Raw genomic sequence first — 19,738 nt, forward strand, 5'->3', positions numbered from 1 at the left:
GCCAACTGTTGAAATTGTAATAAAAAACAAAAACAAACCTGAAACAGAAATACATTTCTTATCTAAATTAAACAATCATCATAGGGTTTATTTGAATTTCCATTTGGTCTGCAACATCTAAAAAAAATAAGATACGCTCTGCTGATTAGACCAACTTAAGTGCTATAAACATTTGTTTAAAGGTGCTGTGCAAGGAGGCCGTTTTTCATTTCCGGAATATCTCAAAGGTTGTTACTTTTGTAAATATGCTGCAGATTTGCTTTATAGTCTCATCATGACAGGTTGCAGCTAATTCGGTCTATCCTCGTTAGCTCTGTATGGCTAGCTTTGTTGGGTTTCATATCTCTTTAATAATGGACTATACAAATGTTACTATTCAACTGAATTCTTTTCTTGTGATTGTTGCACTAGGATGTTTCTTTAAAGGGACAGTCAACACCAGATGTTTTGTTGTTTAAAAAGAAAGATAATCCCTTTATTACCCATTCCCCAGTTTTGCATAACCAACAGTTATAATAATACACGTTTTACCTCTGTAAGCTTCTGCTGACTGCCCCCTTATTTCAGTTCTTTTGACAGACTTGCATTTTAGCTAATCAGTGCTTACTCCTAGGTCACTTCACGTGCATGAGCTCAATGTTATCTATATGAAACGCATGAACTAATGCCCTCTAGTGGTCAAAATGCATTTCAATTAGAGGCAGTCTTCAAGGTCTAATAAATTAGCATATGAACCTCCTAGGTTTAGCTTTCCACTAAGAATACCAAGAGAACAAAGCAAAATTGGTGATCATGTAAATTGGAAAATTGTTTTAAATTACATGCTCTATTTAAATCATGAAAAGTATTTTTTGGACTTGACTGGGGTATCACATGTATCTAAAAAAATGAATAAAGGATGGCACATGAATTTTTAAATTTTGGCTAAACTATAAAAGGTTGGATATCAGGGATGTGGAATCTGTGATGAAGGATATCTACTGCAATAATGGGCATTAGAATATAAGTAGCAGTAAGATCATTTGGGCCTAGCAGATTTGTTTTTACCCACTTCATGAACAAAGTTTTAAACTTTTCTTTAAATTTGTTGTTAATCTCTCTTCTGCAGTAATGTACTGCTGCTTACATAACTGCTTGAGAAATGTGTTCAAAATTTGAGTAAACCCCAAAAAATAGAAGCAGGGCTGGAAATTTACACCAATCTTGGCCAATTTAACATTTGTCATGGATGAGTAAGTAAGGCTTTTCCCTATGTTTAGCTGTAAGTACACTAGCAACAGGTAAACTATAGTGACATTATGTATGCAAGTACGTTAACCTTTTAGTTGTCAGTAATGCAGCAATTAACCTCTTGATTACCAACAACACTGATTAAACCTCTTGGTTGCCAGTAATACAGTGCACTTCTAAGTTGCCAATAACAACCAACAGTGATTAAAGTGACACTAAACCCATTTTTTTTTCTTTCATGATTCAGATAGAGCATGCAATTTTAAGCAACTTTCTAATTTACTCCTATTATCAATTTGTCTTCGTTCTATAGCTATCTTTATTTAAAAGCAGGAATATGATGCATAGGATCCGGACCATTTTTTTTGAGAACCTGGGTTATGCTGGCTTATTGGTAGGTAAATGTAAGCCTCCAATAAGCAAGTGCTATCCAGGGTGCTGAACCTAAAATGGGCTGGCTGCTAAGATTTACATTCCTGCTTTTAAAATAAAAATAGCAAGAGAACGAAGAAAACTTGATATTAGGAGTAAATTAGAAAGTTGCTTAACATTTCATGCTCTATCTGAATCATGAAAGAAAAATTTTGGTTCAGTGTCCCTTTAAAGCCATATGATTGCTACAAGAATGTATGCTTACAGCAGTGATTTAGCTTCTTGATTGTCCTACATACAACATTGATTTAACCCCTGAATTAATACACTAGGGACAAACACCGTATTACAGCGGTTAAATTATTGCTGCATAACATAATTATTTATTGAGCCTCTTAAATAGCACTTACGGTACTTTGTTCTAGCACCAGCATTCTGTCACAATTCCGTGTACAGGGAACATCAAAAACGGGGGCGCAATTCTATGTCTGGACCTAATTGGACTGTTGTTTAGGGTATTTCCTGGGCACAAGGGTCCATCAAGCACCACGTGGCCCTGGTGTCTATCATTTGTCAAGATCTTTCTCATAAAAAAATAATTTGTGAATTTACAAATCCATTCAGTGCAGTGGTTCACAACTTTATTTTTTTGTACATTAGTGCATGTTTCTTGATTGTTTTTTTTTTTCATGTTACAATCCAAAAGTTCCATTGGTGAAATACAATTTATATAGACTAACGTGTGAAATAAGACTTTTTTTTATAGATATTAAAGAAAAGGGTATCACTAAATTGTTTCAAGGTTGATAGCATATGCATTTTTTCAGTTATTTTTATCCAAATCATGTGTGAAACTTTAAAAGGCTATCATAGTTGAACAATTGCATACTTTATTTGAGCATGTAATTTTAAGACTAGCGACCCAACACCTCTATAATACATAATAGAAATACTGCTCGGGACCCACAGAGCATTGCAGGTTTTGAGTGGAAACTGACTCTGATCCAGTCAGCAGCACTAGTTTCATGACCCAGCTGTGTAATTAGCGCTGTTGATCGGATTAGTGCCAGTTTCCTCTTGGGGCCAGCAGTGCTTGGCAGTTCCCGAACGGTGTGTTTGCAGGGGTTAAACACAGGTGCTAGTATTAAAATGGCATGCTCTAACAAATAAGAATGTGATTTTTCTACTATAATGGTCCTTTAAAGTGATGGTAAATCTGAGCGTTTTTCAAACTCTAGGAGTTACCAGTGCAACAATAAAGGGGACTTTCAGTCAAGAAGCATATTATTATTATTATTATTATTATTATACTTTATTTATGAAGCGCCAGCATAATCCGCAGCGCTGCCCATGGATACAATTCATTTAAATAAAACAATACAAGACTTTTAAGAGACAGGACAACATTTACAAACACATACAGGAGGGATTGAGGGCAATATTCCCATGGGAATTTACAATCTCGAAGGGTAGGAGGTTGAGAAACAGGAGGTGAGGACTGCAAGATTGAGAAAGATGTTAATACAGAGTTAGATGCGGGACATGTTAGGTAAGTGAAATTAATTTATTATTGAGTTGGATGGTAGGATTCCAGAACAGAAAGTCTTCAGGGAACATTTAAAGGAAGAAAGATTAGGGCAAAGCCTGACAGCACGAGGGAGAGTGTTCTATAGGGTAGCTGCTGCACGACAGAAGTCCTGCAGTCTAGCATGAGAGGAGGTGATAGTTGCGGATGCAAGGGGCAGGTCATTATTGGATCTTAGTGGACGGGCTGGAGTATACTTGTGATAGAATACTTTATGCTGAAAGTTCCTTTATTTGTCTGCAGCGTATGCTGCCCCCGAGCGCCTCAGGCCACCCCATGTAGAAACATAGCGTGCTAGCTATCCGGCATAATGTCAACTGGGCCACACGGCTATTGGCTAAGAGGTGGAAACGTCACCTCATGGAAAAAATAGCGTTCTGCTGCGAGTGGCCTGAGGCACTCAGCACTGCATTTGCTACAGGCAAATAAAGGAACTTTCAGCATTAAGTACTTCATTACTCAAAGTCCCCTTTATTTGTTGCACTGGTAAATCCTAGCTGAGGTATGCAACGCTTCTGGAGGTCTTAAATACAAATGATTCTTGTTTTCATGTTTTACTGGACATTATAATTATTTATGTGTACCTTATTGTGCCAGGTCAGCAAATAGTTTAGCTGCATCCCTTCAGGTGATTGTCAGTTTTTCTTTTAGCTGTATAATGTACACATTGTAACTCTTTGCTGTTGTTGACAAAAATTGACTTTTGAGAATCTGTATCTGCTATGTATAAGTCATTTAGTTTTTAGTGTTTGACTAACAAAGCAATATGGAATTTACACCTTAGATATTTTAATATCCTTTCTTAATAGCCGTTTTATCATCCAATGTCAAAACATTTTAATTCTTCAAAATATTGTCTTGATATATTGCAATGAATGTGTATTTCATGTTTGGTATCAGTGACATCATAATGCAGAAGTAACAGGTCTATAGGAAACTTGGCAACCAGCCCATAATATTTGGAAAGCAGCCATACATTTTTTAAGAACTGAGAAAGGTGATAGAGAGAAAATCCAAATATTTATTAGCCGGGGTAAAATTCCTAGAACCTAATCTCCCACGGTTTACCCAGCTTGTTTTAATATATTAATATTTTTTTTTTAATAGTTTGTTTTTATGAGAGTTGAGCTTATACTAAATTATGTGTTTCTTTCTGTAATAGAAATGGCTTAAAGCAACTGACCTCCCTAAGGAAGTTTAAGAACACCCTTGCTTTCTATGTTCCCAAAATCTATTGTCGTGGCTCCAACCCATCTCCAGAGCGGGAAGAAATGTTGGCCCAGCATGTGCTCCTTGGACCTATGGAGTGGTACCTTTGTGGGGAAGATCCTGCTATAGGCTTTCAGAAACTTGAGCAGGCAAACAAACCATCTCAGCTTTGTGGTCGAGTGTTTCAAAGTTGGAGAACCAACATATTCATGCAGAGGTAGGTATACTGAGTGCTTTATACTCCTTTTCCTGCAGTATTTTTTTATTAGTGTTTTATTAAATTTAGCAGGTAATTACTAGAGCTGCGCATCTTCACCTGTCTCACGATTCGATTACGATTATCATCGGTAACGATTTGATACGATTCGATTCTACGATGCATCACGATTACTGCACTATTTCTGCCCAATTTTTAATTTTTAAAAAAAATTCAAGGAAAGGAGTCCAAAATATTGAAAATAAACTCTTTTTTTATTTATTAGCTCAAAAAAGGACACTTCCTGTGGCAAAGTCTGAACACAGCAGACAACAACAGTTTATAGAACAGTAAATTACTAAATGGCAATTGTTGTATTGGTTTGGAAACAATATTATGGCATCAAACTGTAGTTACAGAAGTACGTAGTGTAAAAAAGTGCAGTGCTCACAGTGTACTTCTTCAATAAAAGAAAATATTTAAATGTATATTTTATATATAGTAAGTACACTATACACTTGTAAAGAAACAATGAACAACAAATAAATGTCTAACCTATCTATGTTGGTTTTAATTTAATGTCTTTACCTTACTTAGTAATAATAATAGACATTAAATTAAAACCAAAATAGATAGGTTAAGCTTTAAGTTACCACCATAATACCTTATTTGTGTGAAAATTGTCCTCAGAAAACAAAACATAAATCCCTTATAGGTACAAATTACAGGTGCAGTCCACTGTGCCTTCATGACTGTCAATTTGTGGCAAACAAACATCACGTGAAGAATCTGGAACACAACCACACAGCACAGAGTGTGCACACAACACACACATGTGATTGTGACATTATACAATTAGTTACACAGTTACAGACTTAGAGTAGTCTAGAGACATTTGAAACAAGTAGCATTGAACTGAACTACTATAACTACAGTTTCTTCTTGATGATTATATTATCTTTATGGGATCACAAATATAATTAGTTAGTTATTAGTTACTGTTAAAGCAGTACTACACACAACTGAACAGTGACTGAGCTCTGTCACTGAACAGTACACAGCAGTCACACACAAACAAACAATACATAAAAAAGGACACAGACATCAAGGAGTAAATCATGGTGAAGAAAGGGTGGCACGCCACTCACCTGAGGTGTGTGTGCTTTATTTTTGTATTGTGCTGTTGTGTGTGCGTGTGTTCTGTACTGTCTGTAGTGTACAGTATATTTGTGATCCAATAAAGATTTACTCAAGGTTTACTCAAGGCTTTTCCTTCCCCTAATATAGTGGTTTGGCTTCAGTCTCACTCTCTGCACAGTGCACACTCATAGACAGTTAGACAGGCACACTCACTAGACACTCAGACACTAGAGACACAGTGGGACACACACAAACAAAAACATTCAAAGGCACCACAGCCAGTCAGCCACAGTCACACTCACACTCTTAGACACTTAGACACTGGGACAGACACACAATCACATACAAACAAAAACATTCAAAGGCAGTTAAGACACTCATCTCGCACACACACTCATAGATAGATACATACAAACTTTTCAAACTGGCACTCACTCACAGTCACACTCACACACTCATAAAGACAGTTAGACAGTACACACACATTGTTATTGTTAACTGGTTGGTTATATTAGGTTTACCCCTACAGATCTGCCTGGGAGTGGGATGGCATTTGGGATTTGGATCATAAACAAAAACATATGATAATCTTTCTTAAAGGGTCTATTTAAATAGACAATTTTTTAGTGTGAATAATATTAAAAACCCCTTATGCACTATGCACTCACTGCATTGCAAACAATACAGGGGTGTGCTGTAAACAATAGCACAACATCTACAAAAACAGAGTACTTCCTGATTGGCAAATGGAAACATCACAGTAACACTAGAGTAGTATAGACATTATACACAAGTAGCATTGACTACTAGATTTTACTAACTTTGATTATCTTTATGGGATCACAAATATATTGTTACACCAACACACACACAGTCACAGTCGCACACAGTCAAACAATACCAAAAAAACCACACATCATAAAAAGAGTGAATCATGGTGAAAGGTGACACTGACCACGCACACATGAGGTGTGTGACTGTGCAGTTGTGTGTTGTTTCTTTTGTATTGTTTGTGTGTGTGTGTGACTGTGACAGTGAGTGACGTGGTCGGTCGTGTCGTGTAGTGTACTAGTATATTTTGTGATCCAACAAAGATGTACTCAAGGTTTTAAGCTTCATTTTCAAAAAGCTATAATCTATATAACAGTAACAAATATAAAATAACTTAACAGTAGTCTGCACTGGGCAGTGGGGCACACAGCACATTCTTCTGGATGTTCCAAAAAACATTAAATATTAATATTATAAACCTGAATCACTACTCAGATTTATGGAATATGTAGGTTTTTCTGTAAGAACACTAGTTGATCACCATGCTCTGGTTTGAGGGTGCTTCTTTTTGCCGTTACCACATCTCCTGCAGTGGAGAAAAACCCGCTCTGCAGACACGCTTGTACCTGGGATACACATAGTATCGCTTTGACAAATGAGAGAGGAGGGGAAATTGACCTCATGTACATGCCACCATTTCAAAGGGTCTTCAGTGAGAGGCAGAGATGGGGCTTTACAATATTTCTCTATTTCCTCTTCAGCCTTGGCATAGGGGGTCTTGGGTTCTATTGTACCTTCAGTGTCAGTGAAAGACTGTCCCAGCAAAGTCATGAGCAGCGATGTGGACTTTCTTTTGGGAGGAGAAGGGTTATCCTGATCCTCCTCGATGGGTGATTCTTCTTCAATAGTTTCTTTTCCCTCAGGCAGTGGCACTTCATTTACGTTTGTCCTCCTAGATGTAACTGTACTAGTACACTCAATCTGTGTTTGAACAAAAGAATAGAAAAATAGCATTCATTATTACCTCGAGCAGCCCAGCCAGCTAATGCTATGTGTGTGCTCATAGAGACAGTAATGCATAAATAAATGCATGCAACAGCTCACATCTATTAGGAAGGACTCGGGGAGTGGACGGAGAGGAGGAGGAAAGTTGACTGACTGTGGCGTTTCGACTGACTTATATAATAAACCTTGTACTCATTAAACTAGCTACTAATCAAGCTTGCTAGCTAGCTAAGCCTATTTTGTTATGGATGGTATATTTTATGTTTGTTTTCAATTTATACATTTTTCAAAGAAACATGATGCAATTAAAATTACCTCCAAGGATGCCAGCCTCCTCAGTCACTCCTCTGTATATCTCCAATCTCTCCTCCTCTGTGAGAATAAAAGGAGAATAAAAGGCAGTCCCTTAAACCGAGGATCCAGGGCAGAGGGCTGTATAAAGTATCTTCTTCTCTGCCTCACTGCTGTACCTCTTCAGGAGGATCTGTTTGATGGCATTCTTGATCTCATGGATCATGGGTGTGTCTCCATGGTGTCTGTCATGTTCTGGAGCTGTTGTGCATTTAGAGGGGCAATAAGAGAAACAGCTGGATTGCGCTCGTCTGACATCAGTGTGGTTGCATCTTTCATTGGCTTTAATGCACTCACAGCATCCTCTGCATTTGACACATCTGTTTCGTTTGAGAGTGCAGAGATCTGACTCACTTTTTCTGACTTCTGGAGACAACAGTGTGGCACAGATTGCAGGTTGCTGTTCTAGGAACCTCTCGACCATGTCATATGAGCCTGTTCACCTTGTTGTCACATCAGTTATCAGCTTATGATTCTTCAGGCCAAGACATTTCTGTTTTTCTTTCAGACAGTGGTTTGCTGTAGTGCTGAAAAAATGTTGATATTCGTCGCACTCTGCCTAAAAGCCTGGAGAGCGTGGCACTTTCAGCGCCCGCTGGGATGCGAGATTCAGTGTATGGACGAAGCATTTTACATGAGAGGAATTTTCCAACTTGAGCAGCAAACAATCATGTTCGATCGCATTGTCGGTCACAAGCACTACAGATTTACTCGGACAGCTGCCATTCTTCCATGACACGAGACAGTAGCTCCGCCAGATGTGAAACCCCGCGTGAGACTCATGAACTGCTCTCGTTTGCAGCACATGCGACCAAGATCTTCCAGTCCTTGCTAACGTAATGTGCAGTTACTGTTTACATAAGACTCCGTCGTGACTGAAGTCCATGAATCACACGTTATTGCGACTCGACTGGCTTGGCTCATTGATGCAATTACCTGAGCTTTTGTTTCGTGGTAGAGTGCAGGTATAACGTTTTCTGTTAAGTGATTGCGTGACGGGATCTTATAACGTGGCTCTAGTGTCTTCAACAGGTTGCGAAACCCAAGGTTTTCCACTACAGAGTAAGGCCGTAGGTCCTTCGCTATGAAAGTTGCCACAGCTTTGGTTATTCTCTTCCCTTTTTCAGAGTTGGGCGGCAAAGTTGACAGCATTGCATCAATTCTTGGCTGATGAGCTTCAGCTAGTCTTGTTATTTCCTTGGCAGTGGCACTGGCGGCAGCGGCAGGGGTTAGCATCTCAGAGTGAAAACGTCTAACGTGATTTCTCAAGTTAGTAGTATTCCCTAGGTATTTAATTTTTGTGTGACAGGCTTTACAAACCGCGTGTGTCTTGTCCAATTCGTGCTTTCCAGTATGTTCATAAAATCCAAAATGTGCCCAGATGCTTGCTTTTAAAATGCTAGGTGCATTTTTTATCTCTCTATCTTTTTTGTCTCCCTCTGTCATTTTAGCATGACATGTACATATGTGACGGATGATGTTGTTGTCAACGTCGAACTCTGTCAGTGTTAAAAAAAAAAAAGAAAAAACACTAAGTTCCAGTTGTCAAAATGTCAAGCCGCAAATGTAAAATCTACAAGTACTAGTAACTTCAACTACTTGCCAAATGCCAATGCCATAAATTTTGCGAACATAAATTTTAAAACAAATTGCATTGCAGGGGACATCACTCACTGACACTGTAAGTTACTGTAATATATTACACACTTAAAGGTGCAATGAAACCCAAACATTTACTTTCATGATTCAGATAGAGAATACAATTTTAAATAAACATCATAACTAACTTCTATTATTTAATTTGCTTCATACTTCTCAGATATCGTTTGTTGATGAGATATTAGCAATGCATTGCAATTTGCACACACATTACTTACTATATAATACTTAGTGCACGACACAAGGAGGAGGCTATGCATTTCAACAAAGGATAAGCAAATTATATATAGGGAAAGTTGTTTAACCCCTTAATGACCGCAGCACTTTTCCATTTTCTGTCCGTTTGGGACCAAGGCTATTTTTACATTTCTGCGGTGTTTGTGTTTAGCTGTAATTTTCCTCTTACTCATTTACTGTACCCACACATATTATATACCGTTTTTCTCGCCATTAAATGGACTTTCTAAAGATACCATTATTTTCATCATATCTTATAATTTACTATAAAAAATTTTATAAAATATGAGGAAAAAATTGAAAAAAACACACTTTTTTAACTTTGACCCTCAAAATCTCCTACACTTCAACAACTACCAAAAAACTCCCATGCTAAATAGTTTCTAAATTTTGTCCTGAGTTTAGAAATACTCAATGTTTACATGTTCTTTGCTTTTTTTGCAAGTTATAGGGCAATAAGTACAAGTAGCACTTTGCTATTTCCAAAAAAAATTTAAAAAAATTAGCGATAGTTACATTGGAACACTGATATCTGTCAGGAATCCCTGATTAACCCTTCACATATATATATTTTTTAAAAGAACACAACCTAAGGTATTAAACATGGAGTATTTTGACTCTTTCCATGCAACTATTTTACCACCAATCTATGCCAAAGTTTGAAAAAAAAAAAAAAAATGGTGATTTTTTGACAAAATAGCAATTCAAGAATACATTTACTGAGAACGTTAAGGGTTACTGCCAAATAACACCCCAATATGTCTTCAGCAGCATCTCCTGAGTACAGTGATACCACCCATGTATAGGTCTGTTGGGTTCTCTGGGGGCTAAAAGGCCTTATTTTTAGGGGGCGCATTCCAGTTTTTTAATTTGGAATTTTCACATCTGTCGTCATGCACCCATGTCCTATTTGGGACATTTCTGAAGCCGGACAATGCAAATTACCCCCATCAAACCATATATTTTTAAAAAGTAGACACCCTAGGGTATTTCAAATGCTGGTATTTTAACACTTTGCATGCACTAATTCAACCACCAGTCTTTGTCAAACTTTTGGGTAGTCATTTTGGTGTGTTATTTTTCACACGCATTGTACTTTAGGCATGGATTCTCAGTTCCTGTTATATGTTACTGAGCAAAAACACCTCAATATGTGTTCAACAACAACTTCTGAGTACAGTGATACCCCCCATGTATAGGTGTGTCGGGTTCTCTGGGGGCTAAAAGGCCTTAATTTTAGGGGGCGCATTCCAGTTTTTCAACTTGGAATTTTCATATCTGTCATCATGCACCCATGTCCTATTTGGGACATTTCTGAAGCCGGCCAATGTAAATTACCCCCATCAAACCATATATTTTTGAAAAGTAGACACCCTAGGGTATTTCAAATGCTGGTATTTTAACACTTTCCATGCACTAATTCAACCACTAGTCTTTGTCAAACTTTTAGGTAGTCATTTTTTTGCATTATTTTTCACACACATTGTACTTTAGGCATATATTCTCAGTCCCTGTTATGTGTTACTGCCAAAAAAAACCTCAATATGTATTCAACAACATCTCCTGAGTACAGTGATACCCCCCATGTATAGGTGTGTCGGGTTCTCTGGGGGCTAAAAGGCCTTAATTTTAGGGGGCGCATTCCAGTTTTTCAACTTGGAATTTTCACATCTGTCATCATGCACCCATGTCCTATTTGGGACATTTCTGAAGCCGGCCAATGTAAATTACCCCCATCAAACCATATATTTTTGAAAAGTAGACACCCTAGGGTATTTCAAATGCTGGTATTTTAACACTTTCCATGCACTAATTCAACCACTAGTCTTTGTCAAACTTTTAGGTAGTCATTTTTTTGCATTATTTTTCACACACATTGTACTTTAGGCATATATTCTCAGTCCCTGTTATGTGTTACTGCCAAAAAAAACCTCAATATGTATTCAACAACATCTCCTGAGTACAGTGATACCCCCCATGTATAGGTGTGTCGGGTTCTCTGGGGGCTAAAAGGCCTTAATTTTAGGGGGCGCATTCCAGTTTTTCAACTTGGAATTTTCACATCTGTCATCATGCACCCATGTCCTATTTGGGACATTTCTGAAGCCGGCCAATGTAAATTACCCCCATCAAACCATATATTTTTGAAAAGTAGACACCCTAGGGTATTTCAAATGCTGGTATTTTAACACTTTCCATGCACTAATTCAACCACTAGTCTTTGTCAAACTTTTAGGTAGTCATTTTTTTGCATTATTTTTCACACACATTGTACTTTAGGCATATATTCTCAGTCCCTGTTATGTGTTACTGCCAAAAAAAACCTCAATATGTATTCAACAACATCTCCTGAGTACAGTGATACCCCCCATGTATAGGTGTGTCGGGTTCTCTGGGGGCTAAAAGGCCTTAATTTTAGGGGGCGCATTCCAGTTTTTCAACTTGGAATTTTCACATCTGTCATCATGCACCCATGTCCTATTTGGGACATTTCTGAAGCCGGCCAATGTAAATTACCCCCATCAAACCATATATTTTTGAAAAGTAGACACCCTAGGGTATTTCAAATGCTGGTATTTTAACACTTTCCATGCACTAATTCAACCACTAGTCTTTGTCAAACTTTTAGGTAGTCATTTTTTTGCATTATTTTTCACACACATTGTACTTTAGGCATATATTCTCAGTCCCTGTTATGTGTTACTGCCAAAAAAAACCTCAATATGTATTCAACAACATCTCCTGAGTACAGTGATACCCCCCATGTATAGGTGTGTCGGGTTCTCTGGGGACTAAAAGGCCTTAATTTTAGGGGGCGCATTCCAGTTTTTCAACTTGGAATTTTCACATCTGTCATCATGCACCCATGTCCTATTTGGGACATTTCTGAAGCCGGCCAATGTAAATTACCCCCATCAAACCATATATTTTTGAAAAGTAGACACCCTAGGGTATTTCAAATGCTGGTATTTTAACACTTTCCATGCACTAATTCAACCACTAGTCTTTGTCAAACTTTTAGGTAGCCATTTTTTTGCATTATTTTTCACACACATTGTACTTTAGGCATATATTCTCAGTCCCTGTTATGTGTTACTGCCAAAAAAAACCTCAATATGTATTCAACAACATCTCCTGAGTACAGTGATACCACCCATGTATAGGTGTGTTGGGTTCTCTGGGGGCTAAAAGGCCTTATTTTTAGGGGGCGCATTCCAGTTTTTCAACTTGGAATTTTCACATCCCATGCACCCATGTCCTATGTAGGACATTTCTGAAGCCGGCCAATGTAATTTACCCCCATCAAACCATATATTTTTGAAAAGTAGACACCCTAGGGTATTTCAAATGCTGGTATTTTAACACTTTCCATGCACTAATTCTTTGTCAAACTATTAGGCAGTCATTTTTTGTGTGTTATTTTTCACACACATTGTACTTTAGACATGAATTCTCAGCTCCTGTTATGTGTTACTGCCAAAGAAGACCCCAATATGTGTTCACCAACAGCTCCTGAGTACAGTGATACCACCTATGCATAAGTTTCTTGGCTTGTTCGGGGGGTGTAATGCCAAATGTCCAACATGCGTTTGTGATTTTTTTTTCACATTTAACATATTTTCTTTGCCTATTGTCTTTTTGGGGGTATTTTAACATACCCCAATTTATTTGTTTCCATGAATGTGCATATTTTTGAAATGTTGACACCCCAAGGTATTGTATATGGTGTGCTTTGATGCATTTGAAGTAACTGTTTTAGCTAAAAAAATTGGAGAAAGTGTATGGTGGCATTTTTTCAATTTTCATTTTTACACACACATTGCTTTTTGACTATGATTTAGGAGAGACTGTTGTAAGTTAGTGCAAAAAAATACTTCAGGTTGTTTTCTGCTAGGCACCCTGAGTACACCTATGCCCCCCATGCATAGGTTTGCCAGGATTTTGGGAAGGTTATGTTACAATTTTATGACTTGTGATTTTAGTTATTAAGTGAGAGAGAGTATTTCTTCTGATAGGCCTATCTTTAGTTTGGGGCCTATTGTAAACCCCACTTTTATTTATTGCCATGAATGTGCATATTTTTGAAATGTTGACACCCCAAGGTATTGTATATGGTGTGCTTTGATGCATTTGAAGTAACTGTTTTAGCTAAAAAAATTGGAGAAAGTGTATGGTGGCATTTTTTCAATTTTCATTTTTACACACACATTGCTTTTTGACTATGATTTAGGAGAGACTGTTGTAAGTTAGTGCAAAAAAAATACTACAGGTTGTTTTCTGCTAGGCACCCTGAGTACACCTATGTCCCCATGCATAGGTTTGACAGGGGTTTTTGTAAAAAAAAAAAAAAAGAACAGCCCCATTTTAGAAAAAAAAATATATTAGTGAAATGTAAAAATCTGGCACATTAAAAGTAAAAAAATAACAAAAAATTTAACAGTAAACATAACAAAAAAAAAATAACAGCAAATTTATTTATTTTTTAAAAATTGACCATTGTATGGTACCGCTTGAAGCAGTCCCCAATGCAGAGTCCAGGCTGTCCAGGGCAATCAGGACAGTGATATACAGTGTCCCTTCTCTGCCCCCTCTTGGTACAGACTCTGCATTTTTTTTGTGGTCTCTGCTTTGCGGCAGTAGGGGGGATTTTAAAAATAAAATGAGTAGCCCCAACTCTGCTCTCTCCCATCACCGCCCGGGGAGCAGGTGCATCATGGTACAAAATCCCCGAAATGATCTGGAGCTGAAATTGTAAAAAAAGTCAGTTTCATTCCGGGGTTTGCTTTTTTGAACAACAAAAAAGCGTTGTGGGTTGCAATCTGCATTAGGTAAATTGCAACCTTTTTGTACCAGGCCCTTGTCTTCCGCATAATTAGGTAGGGCTGCAGCAGCTGATCTGCCAGATCAACCCCACCCATATGCCGGTTATAAGATTTGATGCACACTGGCTTCCTTATGATCTCAGCTCTGCCACGTACAGAGACCGCCACCGTCCTCTCTGTGTGGATGGTGGTAAGAAGGTATACATCCTTCTTGTCTCTGTACTTCAGTGCCAACAGCTCCTCTTGGCGCAGAGCAGAGGTCTCCCCCCTTCGTAGCCGGGTGCGTACAAGTTGTCCTGGGAAACCTTTGCGGTTCTTTTTAATAGTACCGCAAGCTACTGTATCAAAGCAATACAGTAGCTTGAACAAAAGGACACTTGTATAAAAATTGTCTAAGTACAAGTGATACCCTTTGTTCATTAGGGGTAATATCAGGTCCCAGACAATCTTGCCAGTGGTTCCCATATGTTCTGGGCAACCTGGAGGGTCAAGGTGGCTATCCTTTCCCTCATACACCCGGAAGGCCTGAGTATACCCAGTCTCGCTCTCACAGAGCTTATACACCTTTACCCCATACCTGGAGCGCTTGGAAGGAATATACTGCTTGAATCCCAGCCTTCCCTTATACTTCATCAGGGATTCATCAACGCATATATTCCTTCCAGGTGTATAAGCCTCTGCAAACCTGGCAGAAAAGTGGGTAATCAGGGGGCGGATTTTATACAGCCTGTCAAATTGGGGATGCTCCCTAGGGGGGCACAGGCTGTTGTCGCTGAAGTGCATGAAATGAAGAATCATTTCATATCTCTGCCTCGACATACTCTGGGAGAAAATGGGGGTAGAGCAGATGGGGCTACTGCTCCAGTAGGAGCGAACGGAGGGTTTCTTTATGATGCCCATCAGCATAGTCAATGCCCAGAATTTTTTAAATTCTGGCACATTGATGGGGGCCCATTGCTGCTTTGCCAAATATGTTTCAGGCTTTGCAGCACGGTACTGATGGGCATATAAATTAGTTTGGGCGACAATGTTCCCCAATACATCATCACCCAGAAACACCTCCAGAAACTGTTGGGGGCTAAAACCTGCCACATCTATATTTATGCCAGCATTTGCTGTGAAGGGTGGGATATCTGGCCTCTGGAGATGAGGCGTTACCCACTCTTCAGCGGGCAATGGCAGCAACACGCCTCCTTCTAGCAGGGGGGCTGGCAGGGGGGCTAGCAGGGGGGCTGGCAGGGGGGCTAGCAGCCACAGATACATCACTATCAGTTGAGACTGCATCTAATGATGTATCTGAGCATATGGCAGGGTCAAAATTGGGGTCTGAGTCAGACATAGAGGCATCTGACTCTGACGCAAGGATGGCATACGCCTCCTCAACACTATATCTTTTCTGTGACATTTTTGTATCTGTCACAGAAAACCAAAATTAATTAATTAACTAAATGGCCTTTGGGTTTTTTTTAAAAAAAGTACAGCTATGCTAATGCCAGTGATTTATAGCGATCACTGGCAAGCTAGGGGTTAAATACTCTTTAAATTAAATTAACTAAATGGCCTTTGGGTTTTTTTTAAAATAAGTACAGCTATGCTAATGCCAGTGATTTATAGCGATCACTGGCAAGCTAGGGGTTAAATACTCTTTAAATTAAATTAACTAAATGGCCTTTGGGTTTTTTTTTAAAAAAGTACAGCTATGCTAATGCCAGTGATTTATAGCGATCACTGGCAAGCTAGGGGTTAAATACTCTTTAAATTAAATTAACTAAATGGCCTTTGGGTTTTTTTTAAAAAAAGTACAGCTATGCTAATGCCAGTGATTTATAGCGATCACTGGCAAGCTAGGGGTTAAATACTCTTTAAATCAAATTAAATTAGCTAAATGGCTCTGAAAGGAGCGTTTAGGTTTTTAAAAAATTACAACAACAAAAATTAACCCCTAAAAAAATGCACAGACAGCAAAAATGTAGAGCTATGCTAATGCCAGTGATTTATAGCGATCACTGGCAAGCTAGGGGTTAAATACTCTTTAAATTAAATTAAATTAGCTAAATGGCTCTGAAAGGAGCCTTTGGTTTTTTAAAAAATTACAACAACACAAATTAACCCCTAAAAAAATTCACAGACAGCAAAAAAGTACAGCTATGCTAATGCCAGTGATGTATAGCGATCACTGGCAAGCTAGGGGTTAAATACTATTTAAATTAAATTAAATTAGCTAAATGGCTCTGAAAGGAGCGTTTAGGTTTTTAAAAAATTACAACAACAAAAATTAACCCCTAAAAAATGCACAGACAGCAAAAAATTACAGCTATGCTAATGCCAGTGATGTATAGCGATCACTGGCAAGCTAGGGGTTAAATAGTCTTTAAATTAAATTAAATTAGCTAAATGGCTCTGAAAGGAGCCTTTGAGTTTTTAAAAAAAAATACAACAACAAAAATTAACCCCTAAAAAAATGCACAGACAGCAAAAAAAAGTGCAGCTGTGCTACTGCCAGTGATTTATAGTGATCACTGGCAAGCTAGGGGTTAATGGCTCTGAAAAGAGCCTTTGGATTTTAAATTTTTTAACAAATAAAAGAAATAAATCTCTCTCTGCTAAAATACAGGTCTCTCTCTTTCTCCAACAAAATGGCAAGTGAGGAGAGGGAGGGAGATCCACACTGATCAGAGTCAATATTTACAAATATTGACATGATCAGACAAATGGGGTATTTTATTATTATTTTTTTTTTTTCTAAGAAGGCTCAGATTGGGTGACCCTAGCTTGCCCCTATGGTGAGACAGGCTAGGGACACCCCCAGATGCCCCATGATGCACCGGGCATCGCCATTTTGGAAGCCTCATGGGGGAGGGGGGGGGGGCGCTATATGTGGGGCTTTTTTATGTTAAATTTTATTTATTTATTCCCATTTTTAAGTTTATTTATACACTAACTAAGTGCCTCGACCCACCGAGGCACTTAGCACACTAGCAGAGCATCGGAAGCGTGTCCGATCGCTTCCGATGCTCTGCTGCACTGCCGGGCTCCACGTGGAGCAAAACCGGAAGTGATCACTCAAGGGGGAGTGATTGCTCCGGTCCCGGCACTCCGTAACAGCACTGCAGGGATGCCCAGACATCGAGGCATCCCTGCAGTACTGTAATAGTGCCTGGAAGCGATCTTGATCGCTTCCAGCACTCACTTTAGCCGAGGACGTGCAGGGTACGTCGTCAGGCGTTAACTGCCTTTTTTTTTCAGACGTACCCTGCACGTCCTCGGTCACTAAGGGGTTAAAATTGCATGCACTTTCTTGAATCACAAAATGGGTTTTATGGCCTTTAGTTTAGTATGTTTAAAAATGCAGCTTTTAGCCTTGTTAAGTTTTGTTAACTTATAAAATAAAAACAGGGATTGGGTTCTTCGGATTGGCATCTTTTAAGAGAGCACTCAAAGTCAGCACATGCATTTGCAATTGCATATTAAATTGCATATATAAAATTTATTATATTAAAAAAATAAATACTATTATATATAAAAAGTGTATATTATTAAAATATTTGCCAGGCCATCCATCCATGTGAAAAACATGTAGATATAGATAGAGATTAGACTAATAGAGACATTAGACAATAATAGTATACTATATTTATAATACATTTTATTTATATATGCAATATTATTCAATAATGCAGCAATTAATTATGCAGCAGCCTGAGCCTCAGTCAGCTCAGCAGTAGTACATACTACGTTAAGTAAATAAGGCAAGTATTTAATTGTACCCCTTATTGTGTAATAAATTTGTACCCCTTATTGATTTGCTCTTTCAGTAAGTTAATAATTAGTTTACCTATGGCATTGGCATGGCAAGTAGGCACTAGGCAAGGCATTGAGGCAATAGGCATGGCAATGGCAATTATAGCATGGCATTGGCAAAATGTACGACGTTTTGGTAACTAAGCAGTTAGTCTAATTCTCACCATAGGTCTCCTCCTCTGTCTCCCACAAAATAAAAATGAGCCCGCCGTGTAGCTGTATACCGCCGTGTATACTCGGAGTCGGAATTGTCATCACATTCACCATCATCAATCTCAGGCAGCACACTCCTGCTTTCCTCCCCTGCGTAACTTCGGCACTTCCAGAGACCGCCCATGGAGCGCCCATGTTGCTTTATTGGGTGACTTGACGTCAAAACGCTGTACCGCGCACTTTCGCGCGCACTTTCTGTTACTTGTCCTGGAGGCTGGTCACGTGGGTAACGTTAATCGATTATCGCGTCTCAGCACATCGATGCAGAATCGTTTCATGCCGCATCGCGATGCATCGTCAAAACGATTATTTTTGACAGGCCTAGTAATTACAGTTATACGAAATATTTCAGGAACAAGATTGTATGGATACAAAGCAACACTGCTTGACAAATGATGTAAAGTCAATGTATCGGAGAATCATGATAACCTGCAAGCAAAAGTAAATGTGGCATAAAGTAATCAATAAACAATAACAAACAAGATAGGTGGATTTATCCATTGCCTTTAAATATTGCCAGAACACAAAAGACATATGGCTATACAGATAATAATAAGATAAAATAAGATAGGGGGATGTATTGGGAGGAGGGAAAAAATGTTTATAATACGGGGGGTAAGATTTGAGAAGATGGAGGTCTGGATATCCCGGGGTTGTGATGTAACAAATTTGTCTACCTCTGTAGTCTAAAGATATTGTAATCTAGGTATTATTGAAGGGAGTACCAATAAAACTTAATCATAAAAGGTTAATTTTGTTCCTCTTGAAGAAAGTATTCTGCCAGAGAAAGTAATTTGGTTGTTCATGCTTTCCAGGAAGATGGTGGAATCTGTACAGATTTCCAATTTCTTGCAATTAAAGAGCGTGCGCTTTTAATGCCAATTTATAATAGATGGGCTCGAACAGGGTGGATAAAAATCAATGATTTTTAAAACAAAATTAAAAAAAAACAATTTTGTATTTAAATCAGTTTTTTTTTTTAATATAAATCGGATTTTTGTAAAATAAAATGCATTTTGAGGAAATCACGATCAAAAGATAGTTTCTATTTAAGATACATTATAATTTAAATGTTATTCATCCTTAAAAATAGATTAGTTTTTAATTATGTAGCAAGATGCGGTATATTCATGGCTGTATAGTTTT

The 19,738-nt window shown here is 38.3% G+C and overlaps 1 protein-coding gene across 1 annotated transcript in view; it reads left to right on the plus strand.

Annotated features, from left to right (window-relative positions):
* UBR2 (ubiquitin protein ligase E3 component n-recognin 2) overlaps positions 1–19,738 on the plus strand; it is a 689,885-nt gene that overhangs the window by 3,844 nt on the left and 666,303 nt on the right. The window contains 3 exon segments of the mRNA XM_053712365.1: positions 4,350–4,394; positions 4,396–4,578; positions 4,580–4,613. Of these exon segments, the coding sequence (XP_053568340.1) occupies positions 4,350–4,394; positions 4,396–4,578; positions 4,580–4,613 (262 nt within the window).

Source organism: Bombina bombina, chromosome 4 (genome assembly GCF_027579735.1).
Source record: "Bombina bombina isolate aBomBom1 chromosome 4, aBomBom1.pri, whole genome shotgun sequence".
Classification (NCBI taxonomy): Eukaryota; Metazoa; Chordata; class Amphibia; order Anura; family Bombinatoridae; genus Bombina; species Bombina bombina.